Consider the following 20,636-nt stretch of genomic DNA (forward strand, 5'->3'; position numbering starts at 1 on the left):
GACTGCTTCACAAGAATGGCTCTGCGTGTGAGGCTTTAGAAACCCGGTGTGTGACTCTCTGTTGTTTCTCCTCTCTCTGCAGCCGCCCTCATCCGTGGTAACAGAAGTAACTGTGCACAATTTTCATATAACCTCGATTGGCTGGTCAGCAAGTTGGACAGGCTCGAATCTTCCTCAGGTATGTTGGGAGTGATGATGAGGTGTGATCGGGATAGAGTGGGCCTATCACGCTTCAGTGTATACGGTTATGATGATAGTGGTTACCAAAACCGAGCCACAACTGAACACAATAGCTTGGACAAAGCAGTACTCCCTATGTAAATGCATCTGTATATGTGTATCCTGCATAATTCTGCTCTTGGTGCATTAATAATAGCTAAACATGTACTCTACTTATCATTTATGTCACCCAGGGCACAAGTCATAAAAAATAGAAGTGGGGGGACGCTGACGTCACGACAGGAAGTGAAGTCACGAAAGGTGGCTTGCACTCAGTTGCAGTTTATAGTTATCGAGCTCCCGGTAAAATAAGTGGGGGGACGCCGTCCACCCGCGTGGTACCGCGACACGAGCCCTGATTGTCACCTTACACCTTCCATAGGGCTGTGATTTAGATAACCTTGCTTAATCTGCTGGAAAAGCACATAGTGTAAATGGATTTTTGAATTTATGGTAAAGAATCTTTCTGACACGGCCTACTACACGCAATACTCTAAAGGGCAATGTCTCCAAACTGCTCCCAAGCCACGTCTGCATACCAGTGGGGAGTATACACACATGTTTGTAGAGTGTTCCTGTATCTCTGCTCTGACTCGTAAGACTTCTCAAACGCCAACAGGCTATGTTATGTGATAAATAAATACTGGGATGCTACAGAATGAGGCCTCTTTTGATAAGTGCCATCCCTACTTCCTCCGTTAGTGAGTTCATGTTGGCCTGACTAAAGAACGTGACCTGAAACTACTAGAAAGAGCAGTATTAGCAGAAGAAGAGCCACACAGGTGTTATTACATGTAGTCCTCAAGCACAGCACTCAACCTCTCTATGGCCTTACTGCTCTGAGACCATACATAATAACTCAATCCTATGCAAAAAGGGAGTGCTTAAGGAGTCCAGTGAAATTCTATAGAATGTTCAGATAGTTGATATTGAAGTGTTTCCTCGAGAATGTAAAATACAATCCTTCAGATGTCCAATAAAACAGGAGCCATGAGATTGTGCTTCCATTCCAAATTGTATATTATTGAATCATTCAACATCAGCCCAGCCAACGTGTTTCTTCCCCAGAATGGGAGTTAATCAGGGCTGAAAGCACAATAAAAAATACACACACACCTACACACACACCTGAAAGGCACACACACATTAATAAAACAAGACATAAGATCCATCACATTTAACATTACAAATATACATAAAATAAATCACGGCACCCTGCACCTGGTGCTGGGGGCCATCGTTTGTTTTTTGTATATTTGTAATGTATTTGTAATGTTAATTTCTCGAAGAATGTGACCTCTTTCAATATTTCCATCATCTCTGGTGCCTCTTTAACTGTAACAACACCAAGGTGATGGATGGAATATTGGACTGAATCTCAGGCACTGGCAATCGCTCGGACTACATCCCAGTCCATCAATTTTTGCCCACCATGCCACCTCAGTTTGGACCCTGCCATATGCAAATCAGTCTTGACTCTACTCCAATTGAAACAATCCATCCCAAACTGCCAGGCAAGATCCTCCATGAACCAGAACATAGGCAACCTAGGAATGGATTAGGGATCAGCAGCCAGGTATTGCTTTATTCTAGTGGCACAGTGAGCATGGGACCCTTGTATGGGCATATCCGTTAGGGTGTCAACCGCAACAACAGCTAGATGATGGATGGAATGCCTCAATTAATCTCAGCTGCTTGCAGTCGCTTGGGCTGCTTCCCTGTCCATCGCTTTTTGCCCCCCATGCCACCTCAGTACCGCCTAGCCATATGCAAATCTGTCTTGACCCTGCTGCAATGGGAACAGTCCAGCCCTTACTGCCAGACCAGGTCCTCTCTGAGCTGGAACTTCAGCCAGGAAGGATGTAGATCAGGTGTGAGAATGAGACTTCTTTTAACACTCGCCATTCTTATGGCCTCTGTAAGAGAGTTCACACAGGCCAGACTAAAGAAGGCAACCTCTTCTAATATCTCGGCCATCTCTGGTGCCTCTGCATCTGTGTCCAGGCAGAGTAAACCAGGCAAGAGAATGAGACCTCTTCTGACGCCCACCATCCTTGCCACCGCTGTAGGTGAGTTCACGAGACAGGTGAGAGAATGAGACCTCTTCTAACACCCACCGTATCTAGCGCTTCTGTAACCAAGTTCACGTAGGCCAGACTAAAGAACACAACCTCTTCTAATGCCTCCATCCTCCCTGGTGCCTCTGTAACTGTCTCCAGGCAGACCAGGAGAGAATGAGAACTCTTCCGATGCCCGCCACCCCTCCAACTGTGTTAATGGGTTCATGAGACCAGGTGAGAGAATGAGACCTCTTCTGATGCCTGCCATCCCTTCTACCTGTGTGAGTTCACAAGACCATGAGAGAGAATGAGACCTCTCATGACCCAAGCCATCCCTTCTCTCTGTGTAAGTGAGTTCAGGTGAGAGATTGAGACCCCTTCTGACACCCGCCATCCCTTCCACCCGTGTAAATGAGTTCACAAGACAAGGTGATGCCCACCATTCTTTCCACCTGTGTGAGTGAGTCCAGTAGACCAGGTGAGAGAATGAGACCTCTCCAGAAGCCCGCCTTACCTTCCACATGTGTAATTGAGTGCACGAGATAAGGTGAGAGAATGAGACCTCTCCTGATGCCCACCTGTTTAAGTGAGTTCACGAGACCTGGTGAGAGAATGAGACTTCTCCTGATGCTCGCCTGTGTAAGTGAGTTCACGAGACCAGGTGAGAGAATGAGACCTCTCCTGATGCCCACCTGTGTAAGTGAGTTCACGAGACCAGGTAAGAGAATGAGACTTCTCCTGATGCCTGCCATCCATTCCATCTGTGCAAGTGAGTTCACAAGACCAGGTTAGAGAATGAGACCTCTTCCAATGCCCACCTCCCTTCCACCTGTGTAAGTGAGCTCATGAGACCAGGTGAAAGAATGCGACCTCTCATGACTTTCACCATCCCTTTCACCTGAGTGAGTGAGTTAATGATACCAGGTGAGAGAATGAGACTTCTCATGACGCCCGCCATCACTTTCACCTTTGTAAGTGAGTTCAGGAGACCAGGTGAGAGAATGAGACCCCTCCTGACGCACACCATCCCTTCCACCTGTGTAAGTAAGTTCACAAGACCTCTTTCAATGCCTGCCACACTTCGACCTGTGAAAATGAGTTCACGAGATCAGATGAGAGAATGAGACCACTCCTGACTCCCGCCATTCCTTCCACCGGTGCAAGTGAGTTCACGAGACCAGGCCTGCCATCCCATCCACCTGTATAAGTGAGTTCACAAGACCAGGTGAGAGAGTGAAACCGCTCCTGATGCCCGCCATCCCTTCCACCTGTGTAAGTGACTTCACGAGACCAGGTGAGAGAATGAGACCTCTCCTGATGCCAGCCATCCATTCCATCTGTGTAAGTGAGTTCACAAGACCAGGTGAGAGAATGAGACCTCTCCTGATGCCAGCCATCAATTCCACCTGTGTAAGTGACTTCACGAGACCAGGTGAGAGAATGAGACCTCTCCTGATGCCCGCCATCCCTTCCACCTGTGTAAGTGACTTCACGAGACCAGGTGAGAGAATGAGACCTCTCCTGATGCCAGCCATCCATTCCACCTGTGTAAGTCAGTTCACGAGACCAGGCTTGCCATCCCTTTCACCTGCGTAAGTCAGTTCACGAGACCAGGCCTGCCATCGCTTCCACCTGTATAAGTGAGTTCACAACACCAGGTGAGGGAATGAGACATCTCCTGATGCCTGTAATCCCTCCCACCTGTGTAAGTGAGTTCACAAGACCAGATGAGAGAATGAGTCCTCTTCTTATGCCTGCCATCTCTTTCACCCGTGTAAGTGAGTTCATGAGATCAGGTGAGAGAAAGAGACCTCTTCCAACTCATGATCTTATTCTAGATGCAGTGTAGGGCTGCTTTGAACTTTTTTGCCAGGTTTGATTTTGGCTTCCAGTCCAGCCCTGGGAGTTGGCATGAATTTCACTGGAGGACAGCCTTTTTTTGGCAACAGTCACACATATACACATCAATCGCAGTCACTTAAAGGCAGACGACTTCCTTCCTTACGTGGCTCTTGGGTTTTAACAGACTCTGTTAATAGAGAGGATGATTCTATTTTCTTGAAGCTGGGTCCTTTCCTGCACTCGAAAACTGCCTTTGGCTGAGCTTGGTAATAAAAGGGAGTGGCACATTCTGAGCTTCAGTTCCTCTGGGCTCTGTTCTCATTGTAGACGGCAGGCTCTGATCATATCTGATCATTTCTTCCTGTCTAGGGCTGAACTGGGGAACCATAAGCAGCCCTGGCAAAATGGTCAAGCCTTTCCCTCTCCCCTTGTCACCTCATGCAGTCACTCTCTTTCCATTCATCCATCCTCTCTCTCTCGCCTTCTCTCTTCCCTCCCTGTGATCGCTTTCTCTCTAAATTCTCCCTCCCTCCTTTTCTCTCTCTTCAAACCTCCCACTGCCTGCTGCAATCAACTTCGTAATGTAAATCTGTATTTGTAAAGCACAAACTACTAACCCTTACGGGTCTCAAGGCGCTGGGTGCCGTAGTGGAAATTTAGTGAGCTATTGCCCAGAGTCACATGGTGCTGAGCTGAGCTGCCGCCGGAGATCGAACCGTGAACCCTGTGCTCCGAAGTCAGCTGCCCTGGCCGCTGCACCACACCCCTCTTCGTGGAGCTGAGGCAAGTGTCAGAGTCACCGACAGGGGTCCTGGTCTTTCAAAACCGGCCTCCAAGGGTTCAAGCCCACTGGGGAATTCCCGGTGGAATAGAAAGCCTGTCTCCCCCCATTTCTGTCTTACTGCTAGCTCGGAGTCCTGCTCCCCCCATTCCCGCCTTACGGCTAGCACGGAATCCTGCTCCCCCCATTCCTGCCTTACTGCTAGCATGGAGTCCTGCTCACTCCATTCCTGCCTTATTGCTGACACAGAGTCCTGTGTGGAAACTATATTTTCTGAATGTGTACTTTATATACGGGTTTTGAAAGCCATGCAATGGAGGCACTTAACCATTACCTTACAGTACATGCAAGTGATGAAATCATAGTGTAGAACACAATGGCCTTTCTTTGGAGGGAAAGTAGCATGTCTTTCCAAGATATGAAGGCTACAACCCTAGAAAAAGCAGTCCAGCAAGGGGTAGCCAAACTGGACCATGACCCAAACTAGATCTCTAGTTCTCATTTAGTATTACCTTATTTGCAGGACTGCATTGTTGTTTTTAAAATGTGAAAGCAATGACTTTTAGGATTTAATCTCCAGATCCTGGCAGGAAGTGGTTACAGACTCGTTCTCTGATGATCCCATTCCATTTACGCCTGTTTTCGCAGGATCTTGGATGTCATTGTACTGCTCTTCAGATGGAGTTAATCCTGTTTGGGTCTTGGTTCTCCAAAAACATATTTGTCGAACATTAAAGGTTTATTGTAGATGCTGGAGCTAAGACATAGTATGGCACAAAGTAATAAAACTAAAGTCACTCTCTAGTCAAAGCTACACATATGGATCAATTACAGTTGATATACTCTAAAAGAAAACAGACGTTCGTAGTGCTTTTAGAGCCAAGAGGAGAGCCCAAATTAAATTCTCATGCTTAGTAATGTAATTACTTTAGGATGATAGGCTATGATCAAGTGCTAGAATATGGATGGATACTGCGAAGTGTCAGAAAATCTCAGATTCTTTCTGGCCTGTTTGGGCTGTCAACAAACCATGGTTGCCACCCTCTAGTCAATGAAAGATAATGTCATGGCTGTCATCTGTCTGCCCTTTGTCTATCTGGAACCCTAAGTTGAAGGAAGGTCATTCAGTGGACCTGAGATAGCCCATGTGAAACCCAAAAAACCCACTCAGCAAAATAAGAATAAGGTTACCAATCGAAACAGTAAGAAAGGAGTTACTGGTTGGGGCTAGGAAACTGGCCAGCGTCTTTAGACCCTGAATCGTCCAATATATTGGTGTGCTTCCATCAGCCACCAGACACTGTCAAGGGGATCAGTTATGGCTCCATCTGTTCTCCCAAAAACTCCACAGTGCCAAAGAAGGTCCCTGGAAGTTGGATGGGGCCTCACAGTTAGCAAGCAAGAGAGTCCAAACCATAATGGTTCTGTATCGCAAAAACTACCAGTGGCAGCCCTGATTTTCTGGTATCAGTGGCGCACAAGACCTAGAGACACCCACTAGACCAAGAGCATCCACCAGCAACAATGGTTAATTGGACCTTTAAGCCACAATTCCATAAGGCATAGCATGATGGTTCCATTGGATACAAGTTCAGCGTGACCAACTGTTGCACATTGAATATACTTTAGGGGATGTAAGGTGAAAAGTGAGTAACCCTAAAATGCATCCCTAACTTAGAAATGGCTAAGTTAGGTACACACAAAGTCAAAGAAGGGTGATTTCTTCAATCTTGTTTAGGCCACGGTTTCTGTCCATCACTGGGTTATGCACCCAGCCGCTTAGTAATGGCTTGTGGGTGGCTATAGGGTGGGCAGGTTGAGGAACTAATACAGGTTACCCAGAAGAGCATAGCCCGTAAGTGTCTCTTATATGCTCCCAACCTTCTCGTGATATATGTGGCAAATTTGGTCCCACGTTAAGTCCAGATCCTCTGAGTGGAAGGTTGATATGACTCTTAAACTGGCCTTCTCCATGATTTGGCCTTCATGCAGGTGTTAGCTAACTGGGCGTTATTTTCGCCTTTGGTCTCAGTGGAGCTCATCTCCCCCCCAGCAGTCAAGCTACTCATCTTCCAGTTGTTTTCCATTAGTCTTCTTCCAGCTTCGGGGCACCAATGGGGTGTCTATGTGCTTGAACATTGTTTTTCTCACAGCTGATTCTACTGAATCTCAGGGTGAAGCCAATGTGATTACAGTGTCCTGGCACCACAAAACCATTTCTTATCCAAACTTGACAGACAGGTGGAAAGTCGGGGCCCAATTCAGAGGTGCACTACTAACAAATTTCATTTCGAACGTCAGCCAGCCCAAGGAATCTATTTATTGGCAGTTTCCCGAATATCCTGGACTTAAGGGAGGAAGTACTTTTTCAAAAGGGCCTGAATTTAGAAATCCCTGCCAGAGTTCCCACATCGAGTTCAGCTTTAGGTGGTTACATATGTGAACTGGTAAGCCCTTTAATCAAAAAGTGTTTTATACCAGCTTTCTGGGAGGGAAATGCAACTGTAATCAAGAAGAGACTGGGTGCAGATGGGAAACATCCTTTACAACACGACTTTTACAACGCACTACCATTACGACGCAACTTTTACAACGCAAGTCATTACAACGAATTGCGCTGGAGGGCGCTCTAGGATAGGGAATAGTTTAATTACTATCCAACACCTTCCCTACTATCCACGGCAACTGGAGTTGGAATAGTAAATGAAACTATTCACTATCCAGCGCCCCCCAACGCAAGTCGTTGTAACGACTTGCGTTGTAAAACCTGCGTCGTGATGGCATGCGTTGTAAAATACGCCGATGACACCCAGTTGGTCCTGGCGATACATAAAAATGGAGGAGCAGTGGCTGCGAATTTCCAGGAGGGTATGAGAGCTATCAGTCTGTGGATGGATCAGAACTGTTTAAAGTTAAATTCAGACAAGACGGAGGTCATGATATTTGGTGAACTGACCCCGTCTTGGTCCCCAGTATGGTGGCCTTCCGATTTAGGCATCCCGCCAACACCAGTTCCCAAGGTTAGAAACTTGGGGGTTCTATTTGACAACAAGTTAGCATTTACTAGTCATGCTAACGTAGTAGTCTCAGCCTCTTTCTACACGCTGAGAATGGTGAAGAAACTGTTACCGTTTCTCCCTTCTACAGCGGGTAAAACCCTTATGTCCTCCTTGGTATTGTCCAAGGTGGATTATTGTAATGGACTGCTGCTAAACGCCCAAGAGCAAGTTTTTAACAAACTACAGCTGGTTCAAAACGCAGCTGCAAGAATTTTGACCAGTACCCCCAAGTTTTCTTCTATCTCACCTGTTATTCGTCAACTTCACTGGTTGCCGGTGAGAAGTCGTACAAAGTTCAAGGCCTTGTGTATCACGTACAAAGCTATGAACGATATAGGACCAGAATTCTTAAAAAAGGCCTTGAGTGTATATACGCCTAACCGAACTTTACGGTCCTCCTCATCCCAGCTTCTCCAAATCCCACGGACAAAAAAAGCTACGTGGGGAGATAGACGTTTTGTAGTTGCAGCATCCAAATTATGGAACTCACTACCTGATCACATCAAACTCAGCCCTTCCTTGTTAATATTTAGGAAACAGGTGAAAACTTGGCTTTTTAATCAGTGACAAGGATCCTCTCTGCAATTGTAGGTATCAGCGCCGAGACACCAATCGGTATTTGTGCGCTATATACGTTTTATAAATAAAAGCATGCGTTGTAATGACATACATGCGTGCAGATACTATGATAAGCAATGATTGGTTCCGAATCTGCGTGAACATGGAAAAGTGTTTCGATCAGACTCATTGTATCTGAGATGGGCAAACTGCTTGTACTAGGTACTTCACCAAGTATTTGGTTTATCAGAAAACGAATAGTATGGAACGTGTTGACAAATAGCTTGGTGCAGAGTGTCAGGCTCTGTGCCCCTAACATCGCTTCTTCCAATTGTTTTGTGGCATCTGAAAATAACTTTTACATGCCAGAATGACCTACATTATTTGAATCGAGTTGGCCATGTCTGTGTTCGTGTTTTTTCTTTGTAAAATTCTATTATGGATCTTGGGCATTTTTATTGCATAACCGCTCAGCACGTCTCTATCATCACTTGCCACATCTCAGATTCAGAGATCCATTTGAAAACCAATCTGTCCTCGTTACGTCTTCCTCCTTTGGTACGAAAGGCAGCAGTAACTCTTACAATTCATTTGGTGTGGCATTTTAACACTGTACAAGTGACAGGCTCCCTCACTCATGATTGGCATCTCTGGGAGCCTGTATGCAGTATCAGTAGTGGTCAAGGCTTGTGTGGGCATGGGATCCGAGATGGCCTTTCCTTCTCGTTAGAGGAACATTGGCGTACTTTGGAAGGGGCAGTGCGAGGTACACTTTATAACGAATTCCTGATATGTCCACTGTAAAATAATATTGACCGCACCTGTTGTAAGGGATCTGTGTCCTTCACCAAAAGACATCCATGAACAAATACACATATATGAGGAAGCAGTTGTTCAGGGAAGAGTTGTGAGCTGCATCAGTTATCAGGGAGACAACTTAGATGGACAAAATGAAGGGTGGACCTGAGTGTGTCAAGAGGGGCTCAACGGTGACACGAATAACAGGAGTCTTGTGGAGAGGCACTAGGGTACACACGGTAATGCGCACACACTCTGTTCCCTCTCTTTAGGTATCCTAGAGGTCCTTCACTGCATCCTGATCGAGAGCCCTGAAGCTTTGAATCTGATTGGGGAGGGACACATCAGGTCTGTGATTTCGCTTCTGGATAAGCATGGACGTAACCACAAGGTACAGTTTGTATTGGAAATCCTCACTCCTTTTTATCCCGTTACTTAAATGTGTGTGCATCTCTTGAAAGAGCTTCATTTGTCTTTTACCACCCTATACATCTCACTCTTTTAAAATCTATCTACTATCTGTCTGTCTGTCTGTCTGTCTGTCTGTCTGTCTGTCTGTCTGTCTATCTATCTATCTATCTATCTATCTATCTATCTATCTATCTATCTATCTATCTATCTGTCTGTCTGTCTGTCTGTCTGCCTGTCTGTCTGTCTATCTGTCTGTCTATCTTTTTAACTACGATTATTCAGATAAAAACACAAATCCATAGAAAATACAGCCATACAATTTACATATAGCATTGAATACCATTAAAAAGATCAATAATACATCAGCAGCAGCATGATATTAATATCTTTGTAGAAACCACCCACCACAAATTTGCCTTGTAACATGGCCACTGTTGCTCATTAGTGGCACATCTCAGTCCTATGTATACATAGGATTAGCCTGCTAAGGTTCAGATACTCACACTGACACTTTGACCGGTTTCCACCACACTTTGTCTCTGAACTTACAAGATGACCTCACTATTGTCTCATTTGCAGACAGTCGGCATGTGGTCATTGCAGTTCTCTGGGATCTAACCCATGCTGCCTTCAGAGCAGGCCTCTTGTAGACCAGTACAAGAGTCAAAGAAATAGAAAGTGCTCAATATCTACTCTTTTGACCCACAAAATGAGAATATATCAGAAAAATTGCTTTTATTCCCCTCTGTACACTTAAAAGTTGTACAGGGGAAGGTACAGGGGAAGATTATGATTATTGATGAGTATCCCCTGGATGGATGAGAAGTAGACTCTATTAGGAGTTTATGCGGAATAACATGCAGATTTTGGTACATACGTGCAAAATATGCATAGTATGGTACATACCATTCTCTTTTCCCATATTCTCCTAGGTTTGACATACCGAAATTTAACAAAGGGGGAGATATTTAATACACCCACTAATTATCATATGCAGCAAAGACCACCAACTCGTAAATTCTACTTCTGCACAAACAGGAGTTTACGCAGGGGTTGGAAAACACCAACCTACTCATAATTTGGATCCTGAAAAAGGATTATCAAAGCAAGCCTCAAGTCCTGCAAGTCTCTCTGCTGTCCATTGCCCCAGAAATAGTAGTGTTAATCTGAGAGTGTGTTGAGCACTGCATTCGTCAAATGCCCCTTCTGGCATTCTGCACTTTAATCCCCTCATTACAAGCGGCCCAAATAATTCCGGTATGTGGTATGTGTACTGTTAGTGCATATACCGGGAAACAACTCACAACCCACAGTTTCCATCGGTAATTTTTAAGTGGCCAAATAAGCACCAATCCCTGCATTTTATTCCTCATGACTGTGGAAAAACTCATAACTAGCTGCTATTTACCGCACCTGATTGTTTCACCTGGTGTGATAAGCACTGCTCCACACACCGGGCCAGCGGTAATGAGGGTCTAGATGTGTTCCCGCGTTATGCATGCAGGTGGTGAAATTCTAATGCTTATTAGAACATTGGAATGTTGGGAGCTCTATTGAAAACAAGTGCTCCAGGCTTCTAATTGCCGGTAGCACCCCGGAGCTCCAACATTCCAATGTTGCCTTCACAGCTGTTGCTCATGTGACTGTGTGGCGGCTAATTAGATTGCAAAAATGTTATCCTCCAGTCTTGACATTAAATTCTGCCCTCTAGTGGCGGAATGTTATAATTGTAATTGTAATTGTAATTGTAAAATCACTTATATAGCGCATGGCTACCCGTAGGCATCCCAGCGCTCTTGGCAACGGTAACCCTGGGCTAGTAGCTAATAGCCCTCGCTAGCTTATACCGGCATTAAAGTCCCGCTCCCTTGTTAAAGGCCCTCGTCTTCAACTCAGGCCATTAACGCTGGAGTGAGCCTTTAAAACCGGTATAGGCCACTACGTCGGGCTATAAGGCTATATGAGCTCACAGTGAGTAACCTTTCTTTCCTGAAGTGCCAAGAGGCTCCCCTGTCTCTATTACCAGCTGTACACACTCGCTGACTTATTTCCTGTGCTTGTGTTGTTCCAGGTGCTGGATGTGCTATGCTCACTCTGCGTTTGTAACAACGTTGCAGTGCGCACCAATCAGAACTTGATCTGCGATAACCTGCTTCCTAGGAGGGATTTACTTTTGCAGACGCGATTGGTGAATGATGTTACCAGGTACATATGCTCAACTCCATTCTTGTAGATAAGAATAAATGCTAGATGTCAAACATCCTGTGAAATGTGACTTTATTATCATAGTGCTGAAGTTCACAGCAGCTGCAAATAACATGATAAGTAGCTTTTTTTATAAACACCATTACATTCAACTTTCAGCTTGGGGTACCCCAACGCAACCTTTTGGCTGTTATTAGCCATTATTTCACTTATTCATTCAAGCATGCATTCATTTAAAGTAAGGTCATGTATGATTCTTCAGAAAGTGGTGGTAGTGTGCTGTCCATTTCTTTAAACATTCACTTGTTGACATGCCTGTTCTCCTTCAGCATGAGGCCGAACATCTTCTTGGGCATGGCGGAAGGATCTGCACAGTACAGGAAATGGTACTTCGAACTGATGATTGACCAGGTAGATCCCTTCCTGACTGCTGAGCCCACACACCTGCGTGTTGGCTGGGCCTCGACGTCAGGATATGCGCCTTACCCGGGTGGCGGAGAAGGCTGGGGAGGCAATGGTGTGGGAGACGACCTGCATTCCTTCGGCTTCGATGGTCTCCACCTCTGGTCTGGTGAGTCAACAATGTGCCAACCATACAAGAGTGAAAGCAAAATTGTTATTTCTTAATTGAGTTAAGGCCCAAAACAAAGAAAGAAATGTCAATACAATTGTTTTCCATAAAAAAGTGTTTTCATTGTAGAAGAATACAGCACACAGATGGCTTGACCAGTGGCAGCTGATGAAATGTTTTTAAACGGTGGGCGAAACGATATGTCATGAATTGCACTGGGCATGGAACCAAATGTGAGCCAGTCTATCTCTCCCAGGGGGATTAGGGAGGGTTCTGACATTTATCAGTACAGTCACAGTGACAGCTCTGGCAAGATGTACTGCATGCCAAACTTTGTTTTTCAGCAGTAACCTATTTTCTAAAATGCTCAGGTATGTAGTCTCTATTGGTGCAGTAGGTGCAGTGGCACCAAACATAAACACTAATCACAGTGCCCTATTATGACTTATTTTATTTCTTGTTACATAGTCAGATATTTGGGCTGTCAACACAGTATTTGTGCATTCTTCAGCGCTATTTTAGTGAAACTACTGAGGATGTCCTCCAGGAAAGAGTCACGAGTAGCAAATGATGTTTTTGAAGATCAATTAGATGATCCTGGCTCCTGTCCAGCAAGAAGACCAAGATCCATCAATAAATGGATGACACGTTGCCCTACTTGAAGGCCTCATCTAACAGAATTGAAGGACTGCCTCTCCATAAATCAAGCCTGGATTTTGAAGGGCTACTTAAAGCGTAACCCCCTACTAAACAGGCTTCACATTAATTGTCAATGTGAGTCGTCCAGCAGTTATTTAATATAAGCTTTTGGCAGTGAACCTTAAAGAATTCAGCCCTCAACTTTCACAACAGCTTTAAAAACCACATTACTGAGAAGACTGAGACAGCATGACATTCCTCTTTGAACCTGTCAGCGTTGATTTGGAAATCAACCCTGACACACATCCCACAAGCTCTTCCTGATTTACAAAAGGAAATGAAGGCACACCTTTTCAAAGAAAATCTTGTCCAAAAATAATTATTTGTACTGTGTAAATACCATGTCTTTATAGATGCTTTATAAAGATCCGGTAAGTAAATTGTGTGAGAAATTGGGTTGTTGGTTGAGGGGGCTGAAACCTTACTGAAGCAACAGCCAAAATCCCTGTCAGGGTAAACCATAAAAAGTCACTAAATTAAGCTGTGCTTAACATTCTGGTAGCTTGACACAAAAGCAGTCAAGCTTAACTTAGAGGCACTGTGTAAAGTATTTATGCAGCACTTAAACAGTAATAAAGTGAAACAAGCAACACAAGAAAAATCCTGCACTAATTCTGAAAAATAGAGAACATTTTAATAAATTATTTGACACCAAAATGACAAAAATCCAGTCATTAGAATCAGAGTTATCGATCTTTAGAGTTGAATGTGTGAAATAACTTCTAAAAAGAGCGCCAACTTTGGACTTCTAGTCATGCAAGACTGAGCCAAAGTTGAAAGTTATGGCTGACGCATGATGAAGTGCGGGTCGGATACACAAAGTGAATAAAGCCCAGTCTCCGCTTTTCTTCGAACTTAGAAACATTTTTGAGGAAAATTGTATGACAAGGTAAAATTCAGCATGGCAAAGCAGCCGGCGGTGTCCGAAGAGGAGGCGTCATCATGGACCCACTGGATGAAGTCTTGGGGCAGATTTTCACACTCAGATTAAGGGCCTGATTTAGAACTTGGCGGACGGGTTACTCCGTCACAATGGTGGCTTATAACCCATCCGTCGAACTATAAATCCCATAGGATGTAATGGGATTTATATGTCGGCAGACGGTATACCCATCACTGTTGTGACGGAGTAGCATGTCTGTCAAGTTCTAAATCAGGCCTTTTGTCTCTTCTAAGGAACTGAAGGCTATAGCCAGTTAGGGCTCCACGAGGCTAAATACCCCTTCTGCGATGAGCCACTGAACAGGATTTGCTGCTACAGGGAAGATTGTAGTGGGAGCTGGCGGAAAGTCAGGCCTACCAGTAATTTTCCTTAGGCGGTTCGTCAAGCAGGTAGGTTTCAATATCCTCTCGATTCTTAGACCACTTATTGGCAGACTATTATTTAAATCCCTAGTTTTGGATTTGGGCTATTTGGGCCCCTTTAACATAATTTCGAAGAATCCAGAACTGGGGAGGCACGAAGTGGCGGGGTAGGACACACTCAGGCTGGGTCCAGGTGTGGGTTCAAGATGGTGTGAGCCTTTTCTGTCCCTGGGGCTCTGATCAGGAGGCCAGCCAATTAGGTCTTGAAGTCATCCTGGAAAGCTTGGGGTCCGAGCAAGAAAGCTGGTCTCAAGTAGCAGGGCAGTCCTCTTTGTGGAGCAGGGCAGCAGTCCTCTGAAGTACGCAACTGGCCATAGGCAGCAGGGCAGTCCTCTGAAAGTCTTTCCACAGGTCAAGAAGGGGACTGAAGAGTGGGTCTGAGAGCCCCATTTTTAGGTCGAGCGTAGCGATAGCGTAGCGATGGACCTTTTGTCGGCGTGTTCAGAGGAATCTGAGACAGCGTACAGGCACGAGCCTCGCTGTCTCAGATTCCTCCTCGAGGGCGCGCACGGCGCCGTGCACATCCCCTGCCTCGGAAGCTCCATCCCGCAAGTAAGCCTCTCGCCTCTGTCAATCACGCGCGCGCACACACAGCCACACTCACGCATGCACAGACAAACACGCACACACATATGCAGGCAAACACACACGCAGGCACACAGGCATACACAGACACACATACCGTCGCCGCACCCCACCCCGCCCCACTTACCGCGTCAGCGGCCTCAGCCGCCACTCCTGACTACAAACAGACAAACGGGCAGACAGACACTCGCCTACACACCACCCCCCCACCCACCCACCCACCACCAACCAGTCATCGTGCTCTTTTAACACATACACACAGACGCATACATACACATGCATACACACACGTGCGCACACACACACACACACGCGCGCACACATCCCCCTCACACCCCACTTACCAGGTTCTTCTTGCGTGTCCCTCGGCAGCCAGCGGGTCATTCCGGGTAACAGGCGGGGGCCGCGGGGCTCACCACGAGCACGGGAGCCCCGCTAGCTAACATGGAAATCCTCCGGCGGCCACAGGAGCGCCTGCTTCCTGTTTTTGTCCGGCCCCGCCCCCGTCCCAACAAAGCTTGCCTGACTTCCTGTTGAAGCCGGGCTGCGGCGGTGGGTTTGCTTGTTAATGTTTATTTCCCCGAAATCCCCAAAACGTTATTATTTATGTACTCTAAAGTCCATATGTAATGTAACTGATTCTATGGTAAAGCTCTCTGACACCTTCGGGTAAAGTTTGCGATATATAAAAGCACATAAAAAATAAAATCCCTGGTAGGTTCCACTCAGTTGTCCTCCTCCCTCTGTACACTGTGGGGATTATTTACAAGCCCCTTGTTTAATATAGTCAAATATCATCACTGATCTTCAGTGTCGCCTCTCCAAAATCCTCACTTTTCCTACCTTGTCACTCACCTCTCCTCCCCCATCAATTTTCCTGCACTGTCACTCCACGATAACCACCAATCCTCCTTTCACCACTCATACATATTTGCAAATACCACACAAATGCTACACCTGCTCTATTCACCACTCATACACATTCAATACTCCTACTTTCCACCTCTCTTTTCCTGTTACCTCTCTTAATACATCACTACTCCTCTACTATCACTGTTCATAACTAGTCACCACTCAGACCATGTCACCACTCTTACACTAAAACAGCTCCTACTATATAACACTCTTACACGTTCACAGCTACTGCTGTTCACTAGTTTACCTAACAAGTAAACAGTAACTTTGTCCATAGGTAAATACAGTATATTCACAACTAATAAATAACTTATTACCTCTTGCTCCTAGCACAACTGTACAATTACCTTTTAAAAATAATTAATGCAACGCATTATCATTTACAATGCCAATAACTCAAACTTTAATGCTGTGAGACCTATTGCATTGTAAATGCTTGTTATATCTGATGCCCACTTTGAAGTGGAGACAATTTCGGATGTTTTCCCTTCACAGATGTGTCTGGAATTTCCTGCCTTATTGCCATGATCCCACTCTGTTTGCAGTCTCAATATGCCATTGAGAAGTTCTTTGTCTGCGAGTTGAGACCATGTCTTTGGAGTTCTGGAGTGGAGTAGGGATGTTAACAGCTCTGCCACCCCTCATCCTGCCTTTGATGGTCCATCCTGCTAACACCTAATCCCTCTCTTGTGTGGCTGTCTGGGAGGAATACAAAAAGACCAATTGCCAGCTACACCTAGTAATCTGACCCAGGAAACAGGCTGCTGGCACCAAATGGCTCGGACAAGAAAATGCCAACTTTCTCAAAGTGAAGATTGTAACTTAAATTCCGACTTTACCATTAAAGTGTATTTTAACTTACAATTCCTTAGACACCAAACATGATATTTCTACTTGTTCCCAAACAAATGTTATCACTTATTAAATCTAATAAGATAATCCATTGTTATCATTTGGTACAGGTAGGCTACACTAGTAGAAAACTCACACATTTGTTTTTCACAACTGTGAGGCCTACCTCTCCCACTCAGGCAGTAGGGCAGCAAAGTAGCAGTCATTCTTGCTGAGCAACACATCAGTCCTTCTGAGTCTTCCACAGGTCCAGAGGTGTTTTGAAGAGTTGGTTCTGAGGGTTCAATATACATACCTGGTGCCCACTTTGTAGCAAGAACAAGTTCTGGAGGTTTCCAAACCTAGAGGTGTTTGGAACTTTCTGGCTCACAGCCCTGGCCCCAGCTCGTCTGGGGTTACAAAAGACTAGTGTCAAACCCTTTGTGAGTATGCTCAGGCAGAGCCCTTGTGATGTACAAGTGTGGTAGATGACAGCTCCTCCCCCTCATCAAGTCAGAGATGGCCCATCCTGCCAACACCTATCTCCCCTTTGTCTTACTGTCTGGGAGTAATAGACAAAGACCAACTGCCAGCTACTCCTAGTCATGTGACCCAAGATGCAGGCACCAAATGGTTAGGACAAGAACGTTAGCTCAATGTTATCCTATGGGCGAAGTGAGCCTCACAGTACTGAAAAACAAATTTAGGACTGTTTCACTATCCAGATATGTAATACTTAAAAAGTACATGTCCAACTTTTAAAATATACTGCAACCTGCACTATAGGCTGCTTAGGGGCCACTCCAGGGGTTGTTTATATGTATTAAAAAGAGAGATTGAGGATTGGCAAAGGGGTTATTTTGGCAAGTTAAATTGGCAGTTTCAAACTGAACACAGGCTGCAATAGTATGCTTAAGGCATGTTAAAAAGGCTACTTATGTGGGTGACACAATATAGTGCTGCAGGCCCACCAGTAGCATTTAATTGGGTATGTGTAGTCTCACTTTACTAGGAACTTATAAGTAAATTAAATGTGGCAGTTCGGTTTAAGCCAATCTTACCATTATTAAAGGAGAGAGCACACGCACTTTACCACTGGTTAGTAATGGTAAAGTTTGCTGAGTCCTAAGGCCTACAAAAACAACAAATTCAGCAAAACAGGAGGGAAGAAAGCAAAACGTTTGGGGTTGACTCTGTGGAGAGGGCCAAGTCCAACAAGCTGCAATTGTTTTACCTTACCATATCCCTCTCCACTCTCAGTATTGGACTCCAGTGCAAGTAGAGGCGAGCCAAATCTACGGAATGGCAATAATAATAAGATAAGTACATGCTTCCTCTTTAACTGTATTTTACCTTACACTGCCCTGATGCTAGGGTGCCTGCACCCTCTCACGCATTTCCACAGGACCCTCTATTCCAGTGTGTCCTCTTAACAGCACACAATGCTTGCTCCTCCCAGCTATAGTGGATATGCATCTCTGGGTCAAAGAGGGACTTGCCACTTCCCTTCAAATACTCACTCTGCTTGTGCTCACTGCCCGCACCAGCATGCAACTTCGCTAAGTTTGTATTAAAACTATTGAGTTCCTTTGTCCGCGCTTGCAGTGTTGTAAGTTTGTGACTAGTTGCTAATGTGGCATTACCCCCTTAGAATCAACACATTTCTCCTTCGTTCCTCATGTTTGTACACACTTCCCTCTTTCTATGTGCCTGAAGATAAAAAAAAATTGGTTAGAAGTTCAAAATCTGTGCTAACAATGACATTTTACAGGGAAGTAAGACATTTGCCCTTTCCTCAGAAAAATCTGCTCTGCAGGTTTGACCTGTGCCTGCTTATCTTTACACCTACAAACATTTATGCTATAATGTGATTGCCGACATAACTATACACTGCCCTAAATTCCTCAGCAATACTCATGACCTCAAGTGTTTCAGCAAAAAAGTGGAAACGGACGGGAAAAGGCCTTAAAGGGGCAATTACGTCTTCTGGACCAAAGTGCAATATGTGCTTATTAAACATTATTAGAATTGTTGTGACTCCTGGATTTTTATAACGAGGGTGCAATACATGGTAACTATACACTAACTGTGCATTTATAGAACACCGTGGTATATAGATTGCCATGTAGAATAGTATAGTGATTCAGCAGGTTGCAAACAACATGGTCAGTGGCCACCTTGGGCAAATGAAAAGCTCTCCTTAGGCAATCTCTACTGATAAGCCTATGCTATGAATAGCCCCCACTCGTGTGGAATTCCAATGCACCATTGTAAATTCCAGTGCACATTTATAAATATATCCACACAATAAAAAAAATGTCTTTAGAGTAGTATTTCTTTTTTTTTTTTTTTAACATTTTTATTTAAAAGGTGACACAAGCATTTTAAACACATACATACTATTTCCTTTAACAAAAATTTCCAAAATCAGCGTAAATATTTCAAGAAGCAGTGAAAGAAAAAAGAAAAAGAAAGAATGAAGTGAGTAAATGAAATTACAAAATAATAAAAAGAAACAGGGCTCAATTTCACATTAGTTCGATTCACAAGTAGGAAACAAGCAGCCCCAAATTCTATCTATTTTAACCAGTGCTTTAGCACCTCTTTTCCTAGCTAACAGTAGTTCCATATGATGTATCTCTGTCACCAAGCACCACCATTCATTTGCATGAGGTGGTTGTTCTAATATCCATGTTCGAGCTATGACCAGCCTTGCACATGCTAATAGAATAAAAATTAGGTCTTGAAATGGAGAAGAGTTAAGTTGCAAGCCTAAAAGGATCATGTCTGATGATAATGGTACCTCGATTAGGTGTTTTGATCTCAGAATATTTTCTAAGCCGTCCCAGAATGAAGTAAGAGCGGGGCATAGAACCAGCATATGTTCTAAATCAGTAGCCTGAGTATGACACTTTGGGCATTAAGTACGATCGTTAAAAACGTTGTTGGGGACCCATTTACTTATTTGTAAAGGGGTATAGTAAAGTTGGCATATCGTTTTGTATGCTTGGAGTTTTAAGCTTGAAGAGTGGGTTAATGTATCAATTTTGTTTAAAAAAGAGGAAATGTCATTTGAGCTAATACCGCTCGTAAACCGTAGAGCCCATTTCTGTGCTAATTTGGGACAATCATCTATCTTGCCTTCAATAAAGCATTTGTATCCTTGACTAATAGTATTTTTCTTGTTCCCCTCTCCTTTATACATGCACAGCCATGAGTCTGAATCAACAATCTCTTTAAGGTTTAATTTCCCTATAAGGAAGTCGCGTATTTGTATATACTTAAAATAAGTATTTGCAGGTAATTTATATAATAGCCTAAGTGTATCAAAATCCAAGAAACCTGATGACCCATATAGGTCCCCCAATCTTACTATGCCTCGGTTCGCCCATATTTTACATCCTGAATCACTAAAAATACTTGGTAATCCCGGATTATTCCAAAGGGTTAATAGAGAATGGTAGTATGATGCTTTATTCTGGGTCATTACTATCTTCCATATGCTGATTATATCTTTCGCAGTCTTGAACTTAACTCTTTTAAAATAGTTCGGGTCATTATTTCTGGCCAAGAATTGTAAGGAATCTAATTCTAACATAAATTGGTGGAAGAAATATGGATTACTAGAATTAAACAAGCTCTGTAACCGTCCCAAAAATGATGCAAAATAGTACATTCTGAAATCCGGAAAGTTAAGCCCTCCTTTAATAAAAGGTAGTTTCAGGGAAGAAAGTGCT

General features: G+C 44.3%; 1 protein-coding gene across 1 annotated transcript in view; it reads left to right on the plus strand.

Annotated features, from left to right (window-relative positions):
- RYR3 (ryanodine receptor 3) overlaps positions 1–20,636 on the plus strand; it is a 1,933,484-nt gene that overhangs the window by 665,547 nt on the left and 1,247,301 nt on the right. Inside the window, exons 15-18 of the mRNA XM_078661960.1 lie at positions 83–178; positions 9,590–9,708; positions 11,800–11,933; positions 12,263–12,504. Coding sequence (XP_078518086.1) covers positions 83–178; positions 9,590–9,708; positions 11,800–11,933; positions 12,263–12,504 — 591 coding nt within the window. The remainder of the gene's footprint in view (positions 1–82; positions 179–9,589; positions 9,709–11,799; positions 11,934–12,262; positions 12,505–20,636) is intronic.

Source organism: Lissotriton helveticus, chromosome 9, assembly GCF_964261635.1.
Source record: "Lissotriton helveticus chromosome 9, aLisHel1.1, whole genome shotgun sequence".
Lineage (NCBI taxonomy): Eukaryota > Metazoa > Chordata > Amphibia > Caudata > Salamandridae > Lissotriton > Lissotriton helveticus.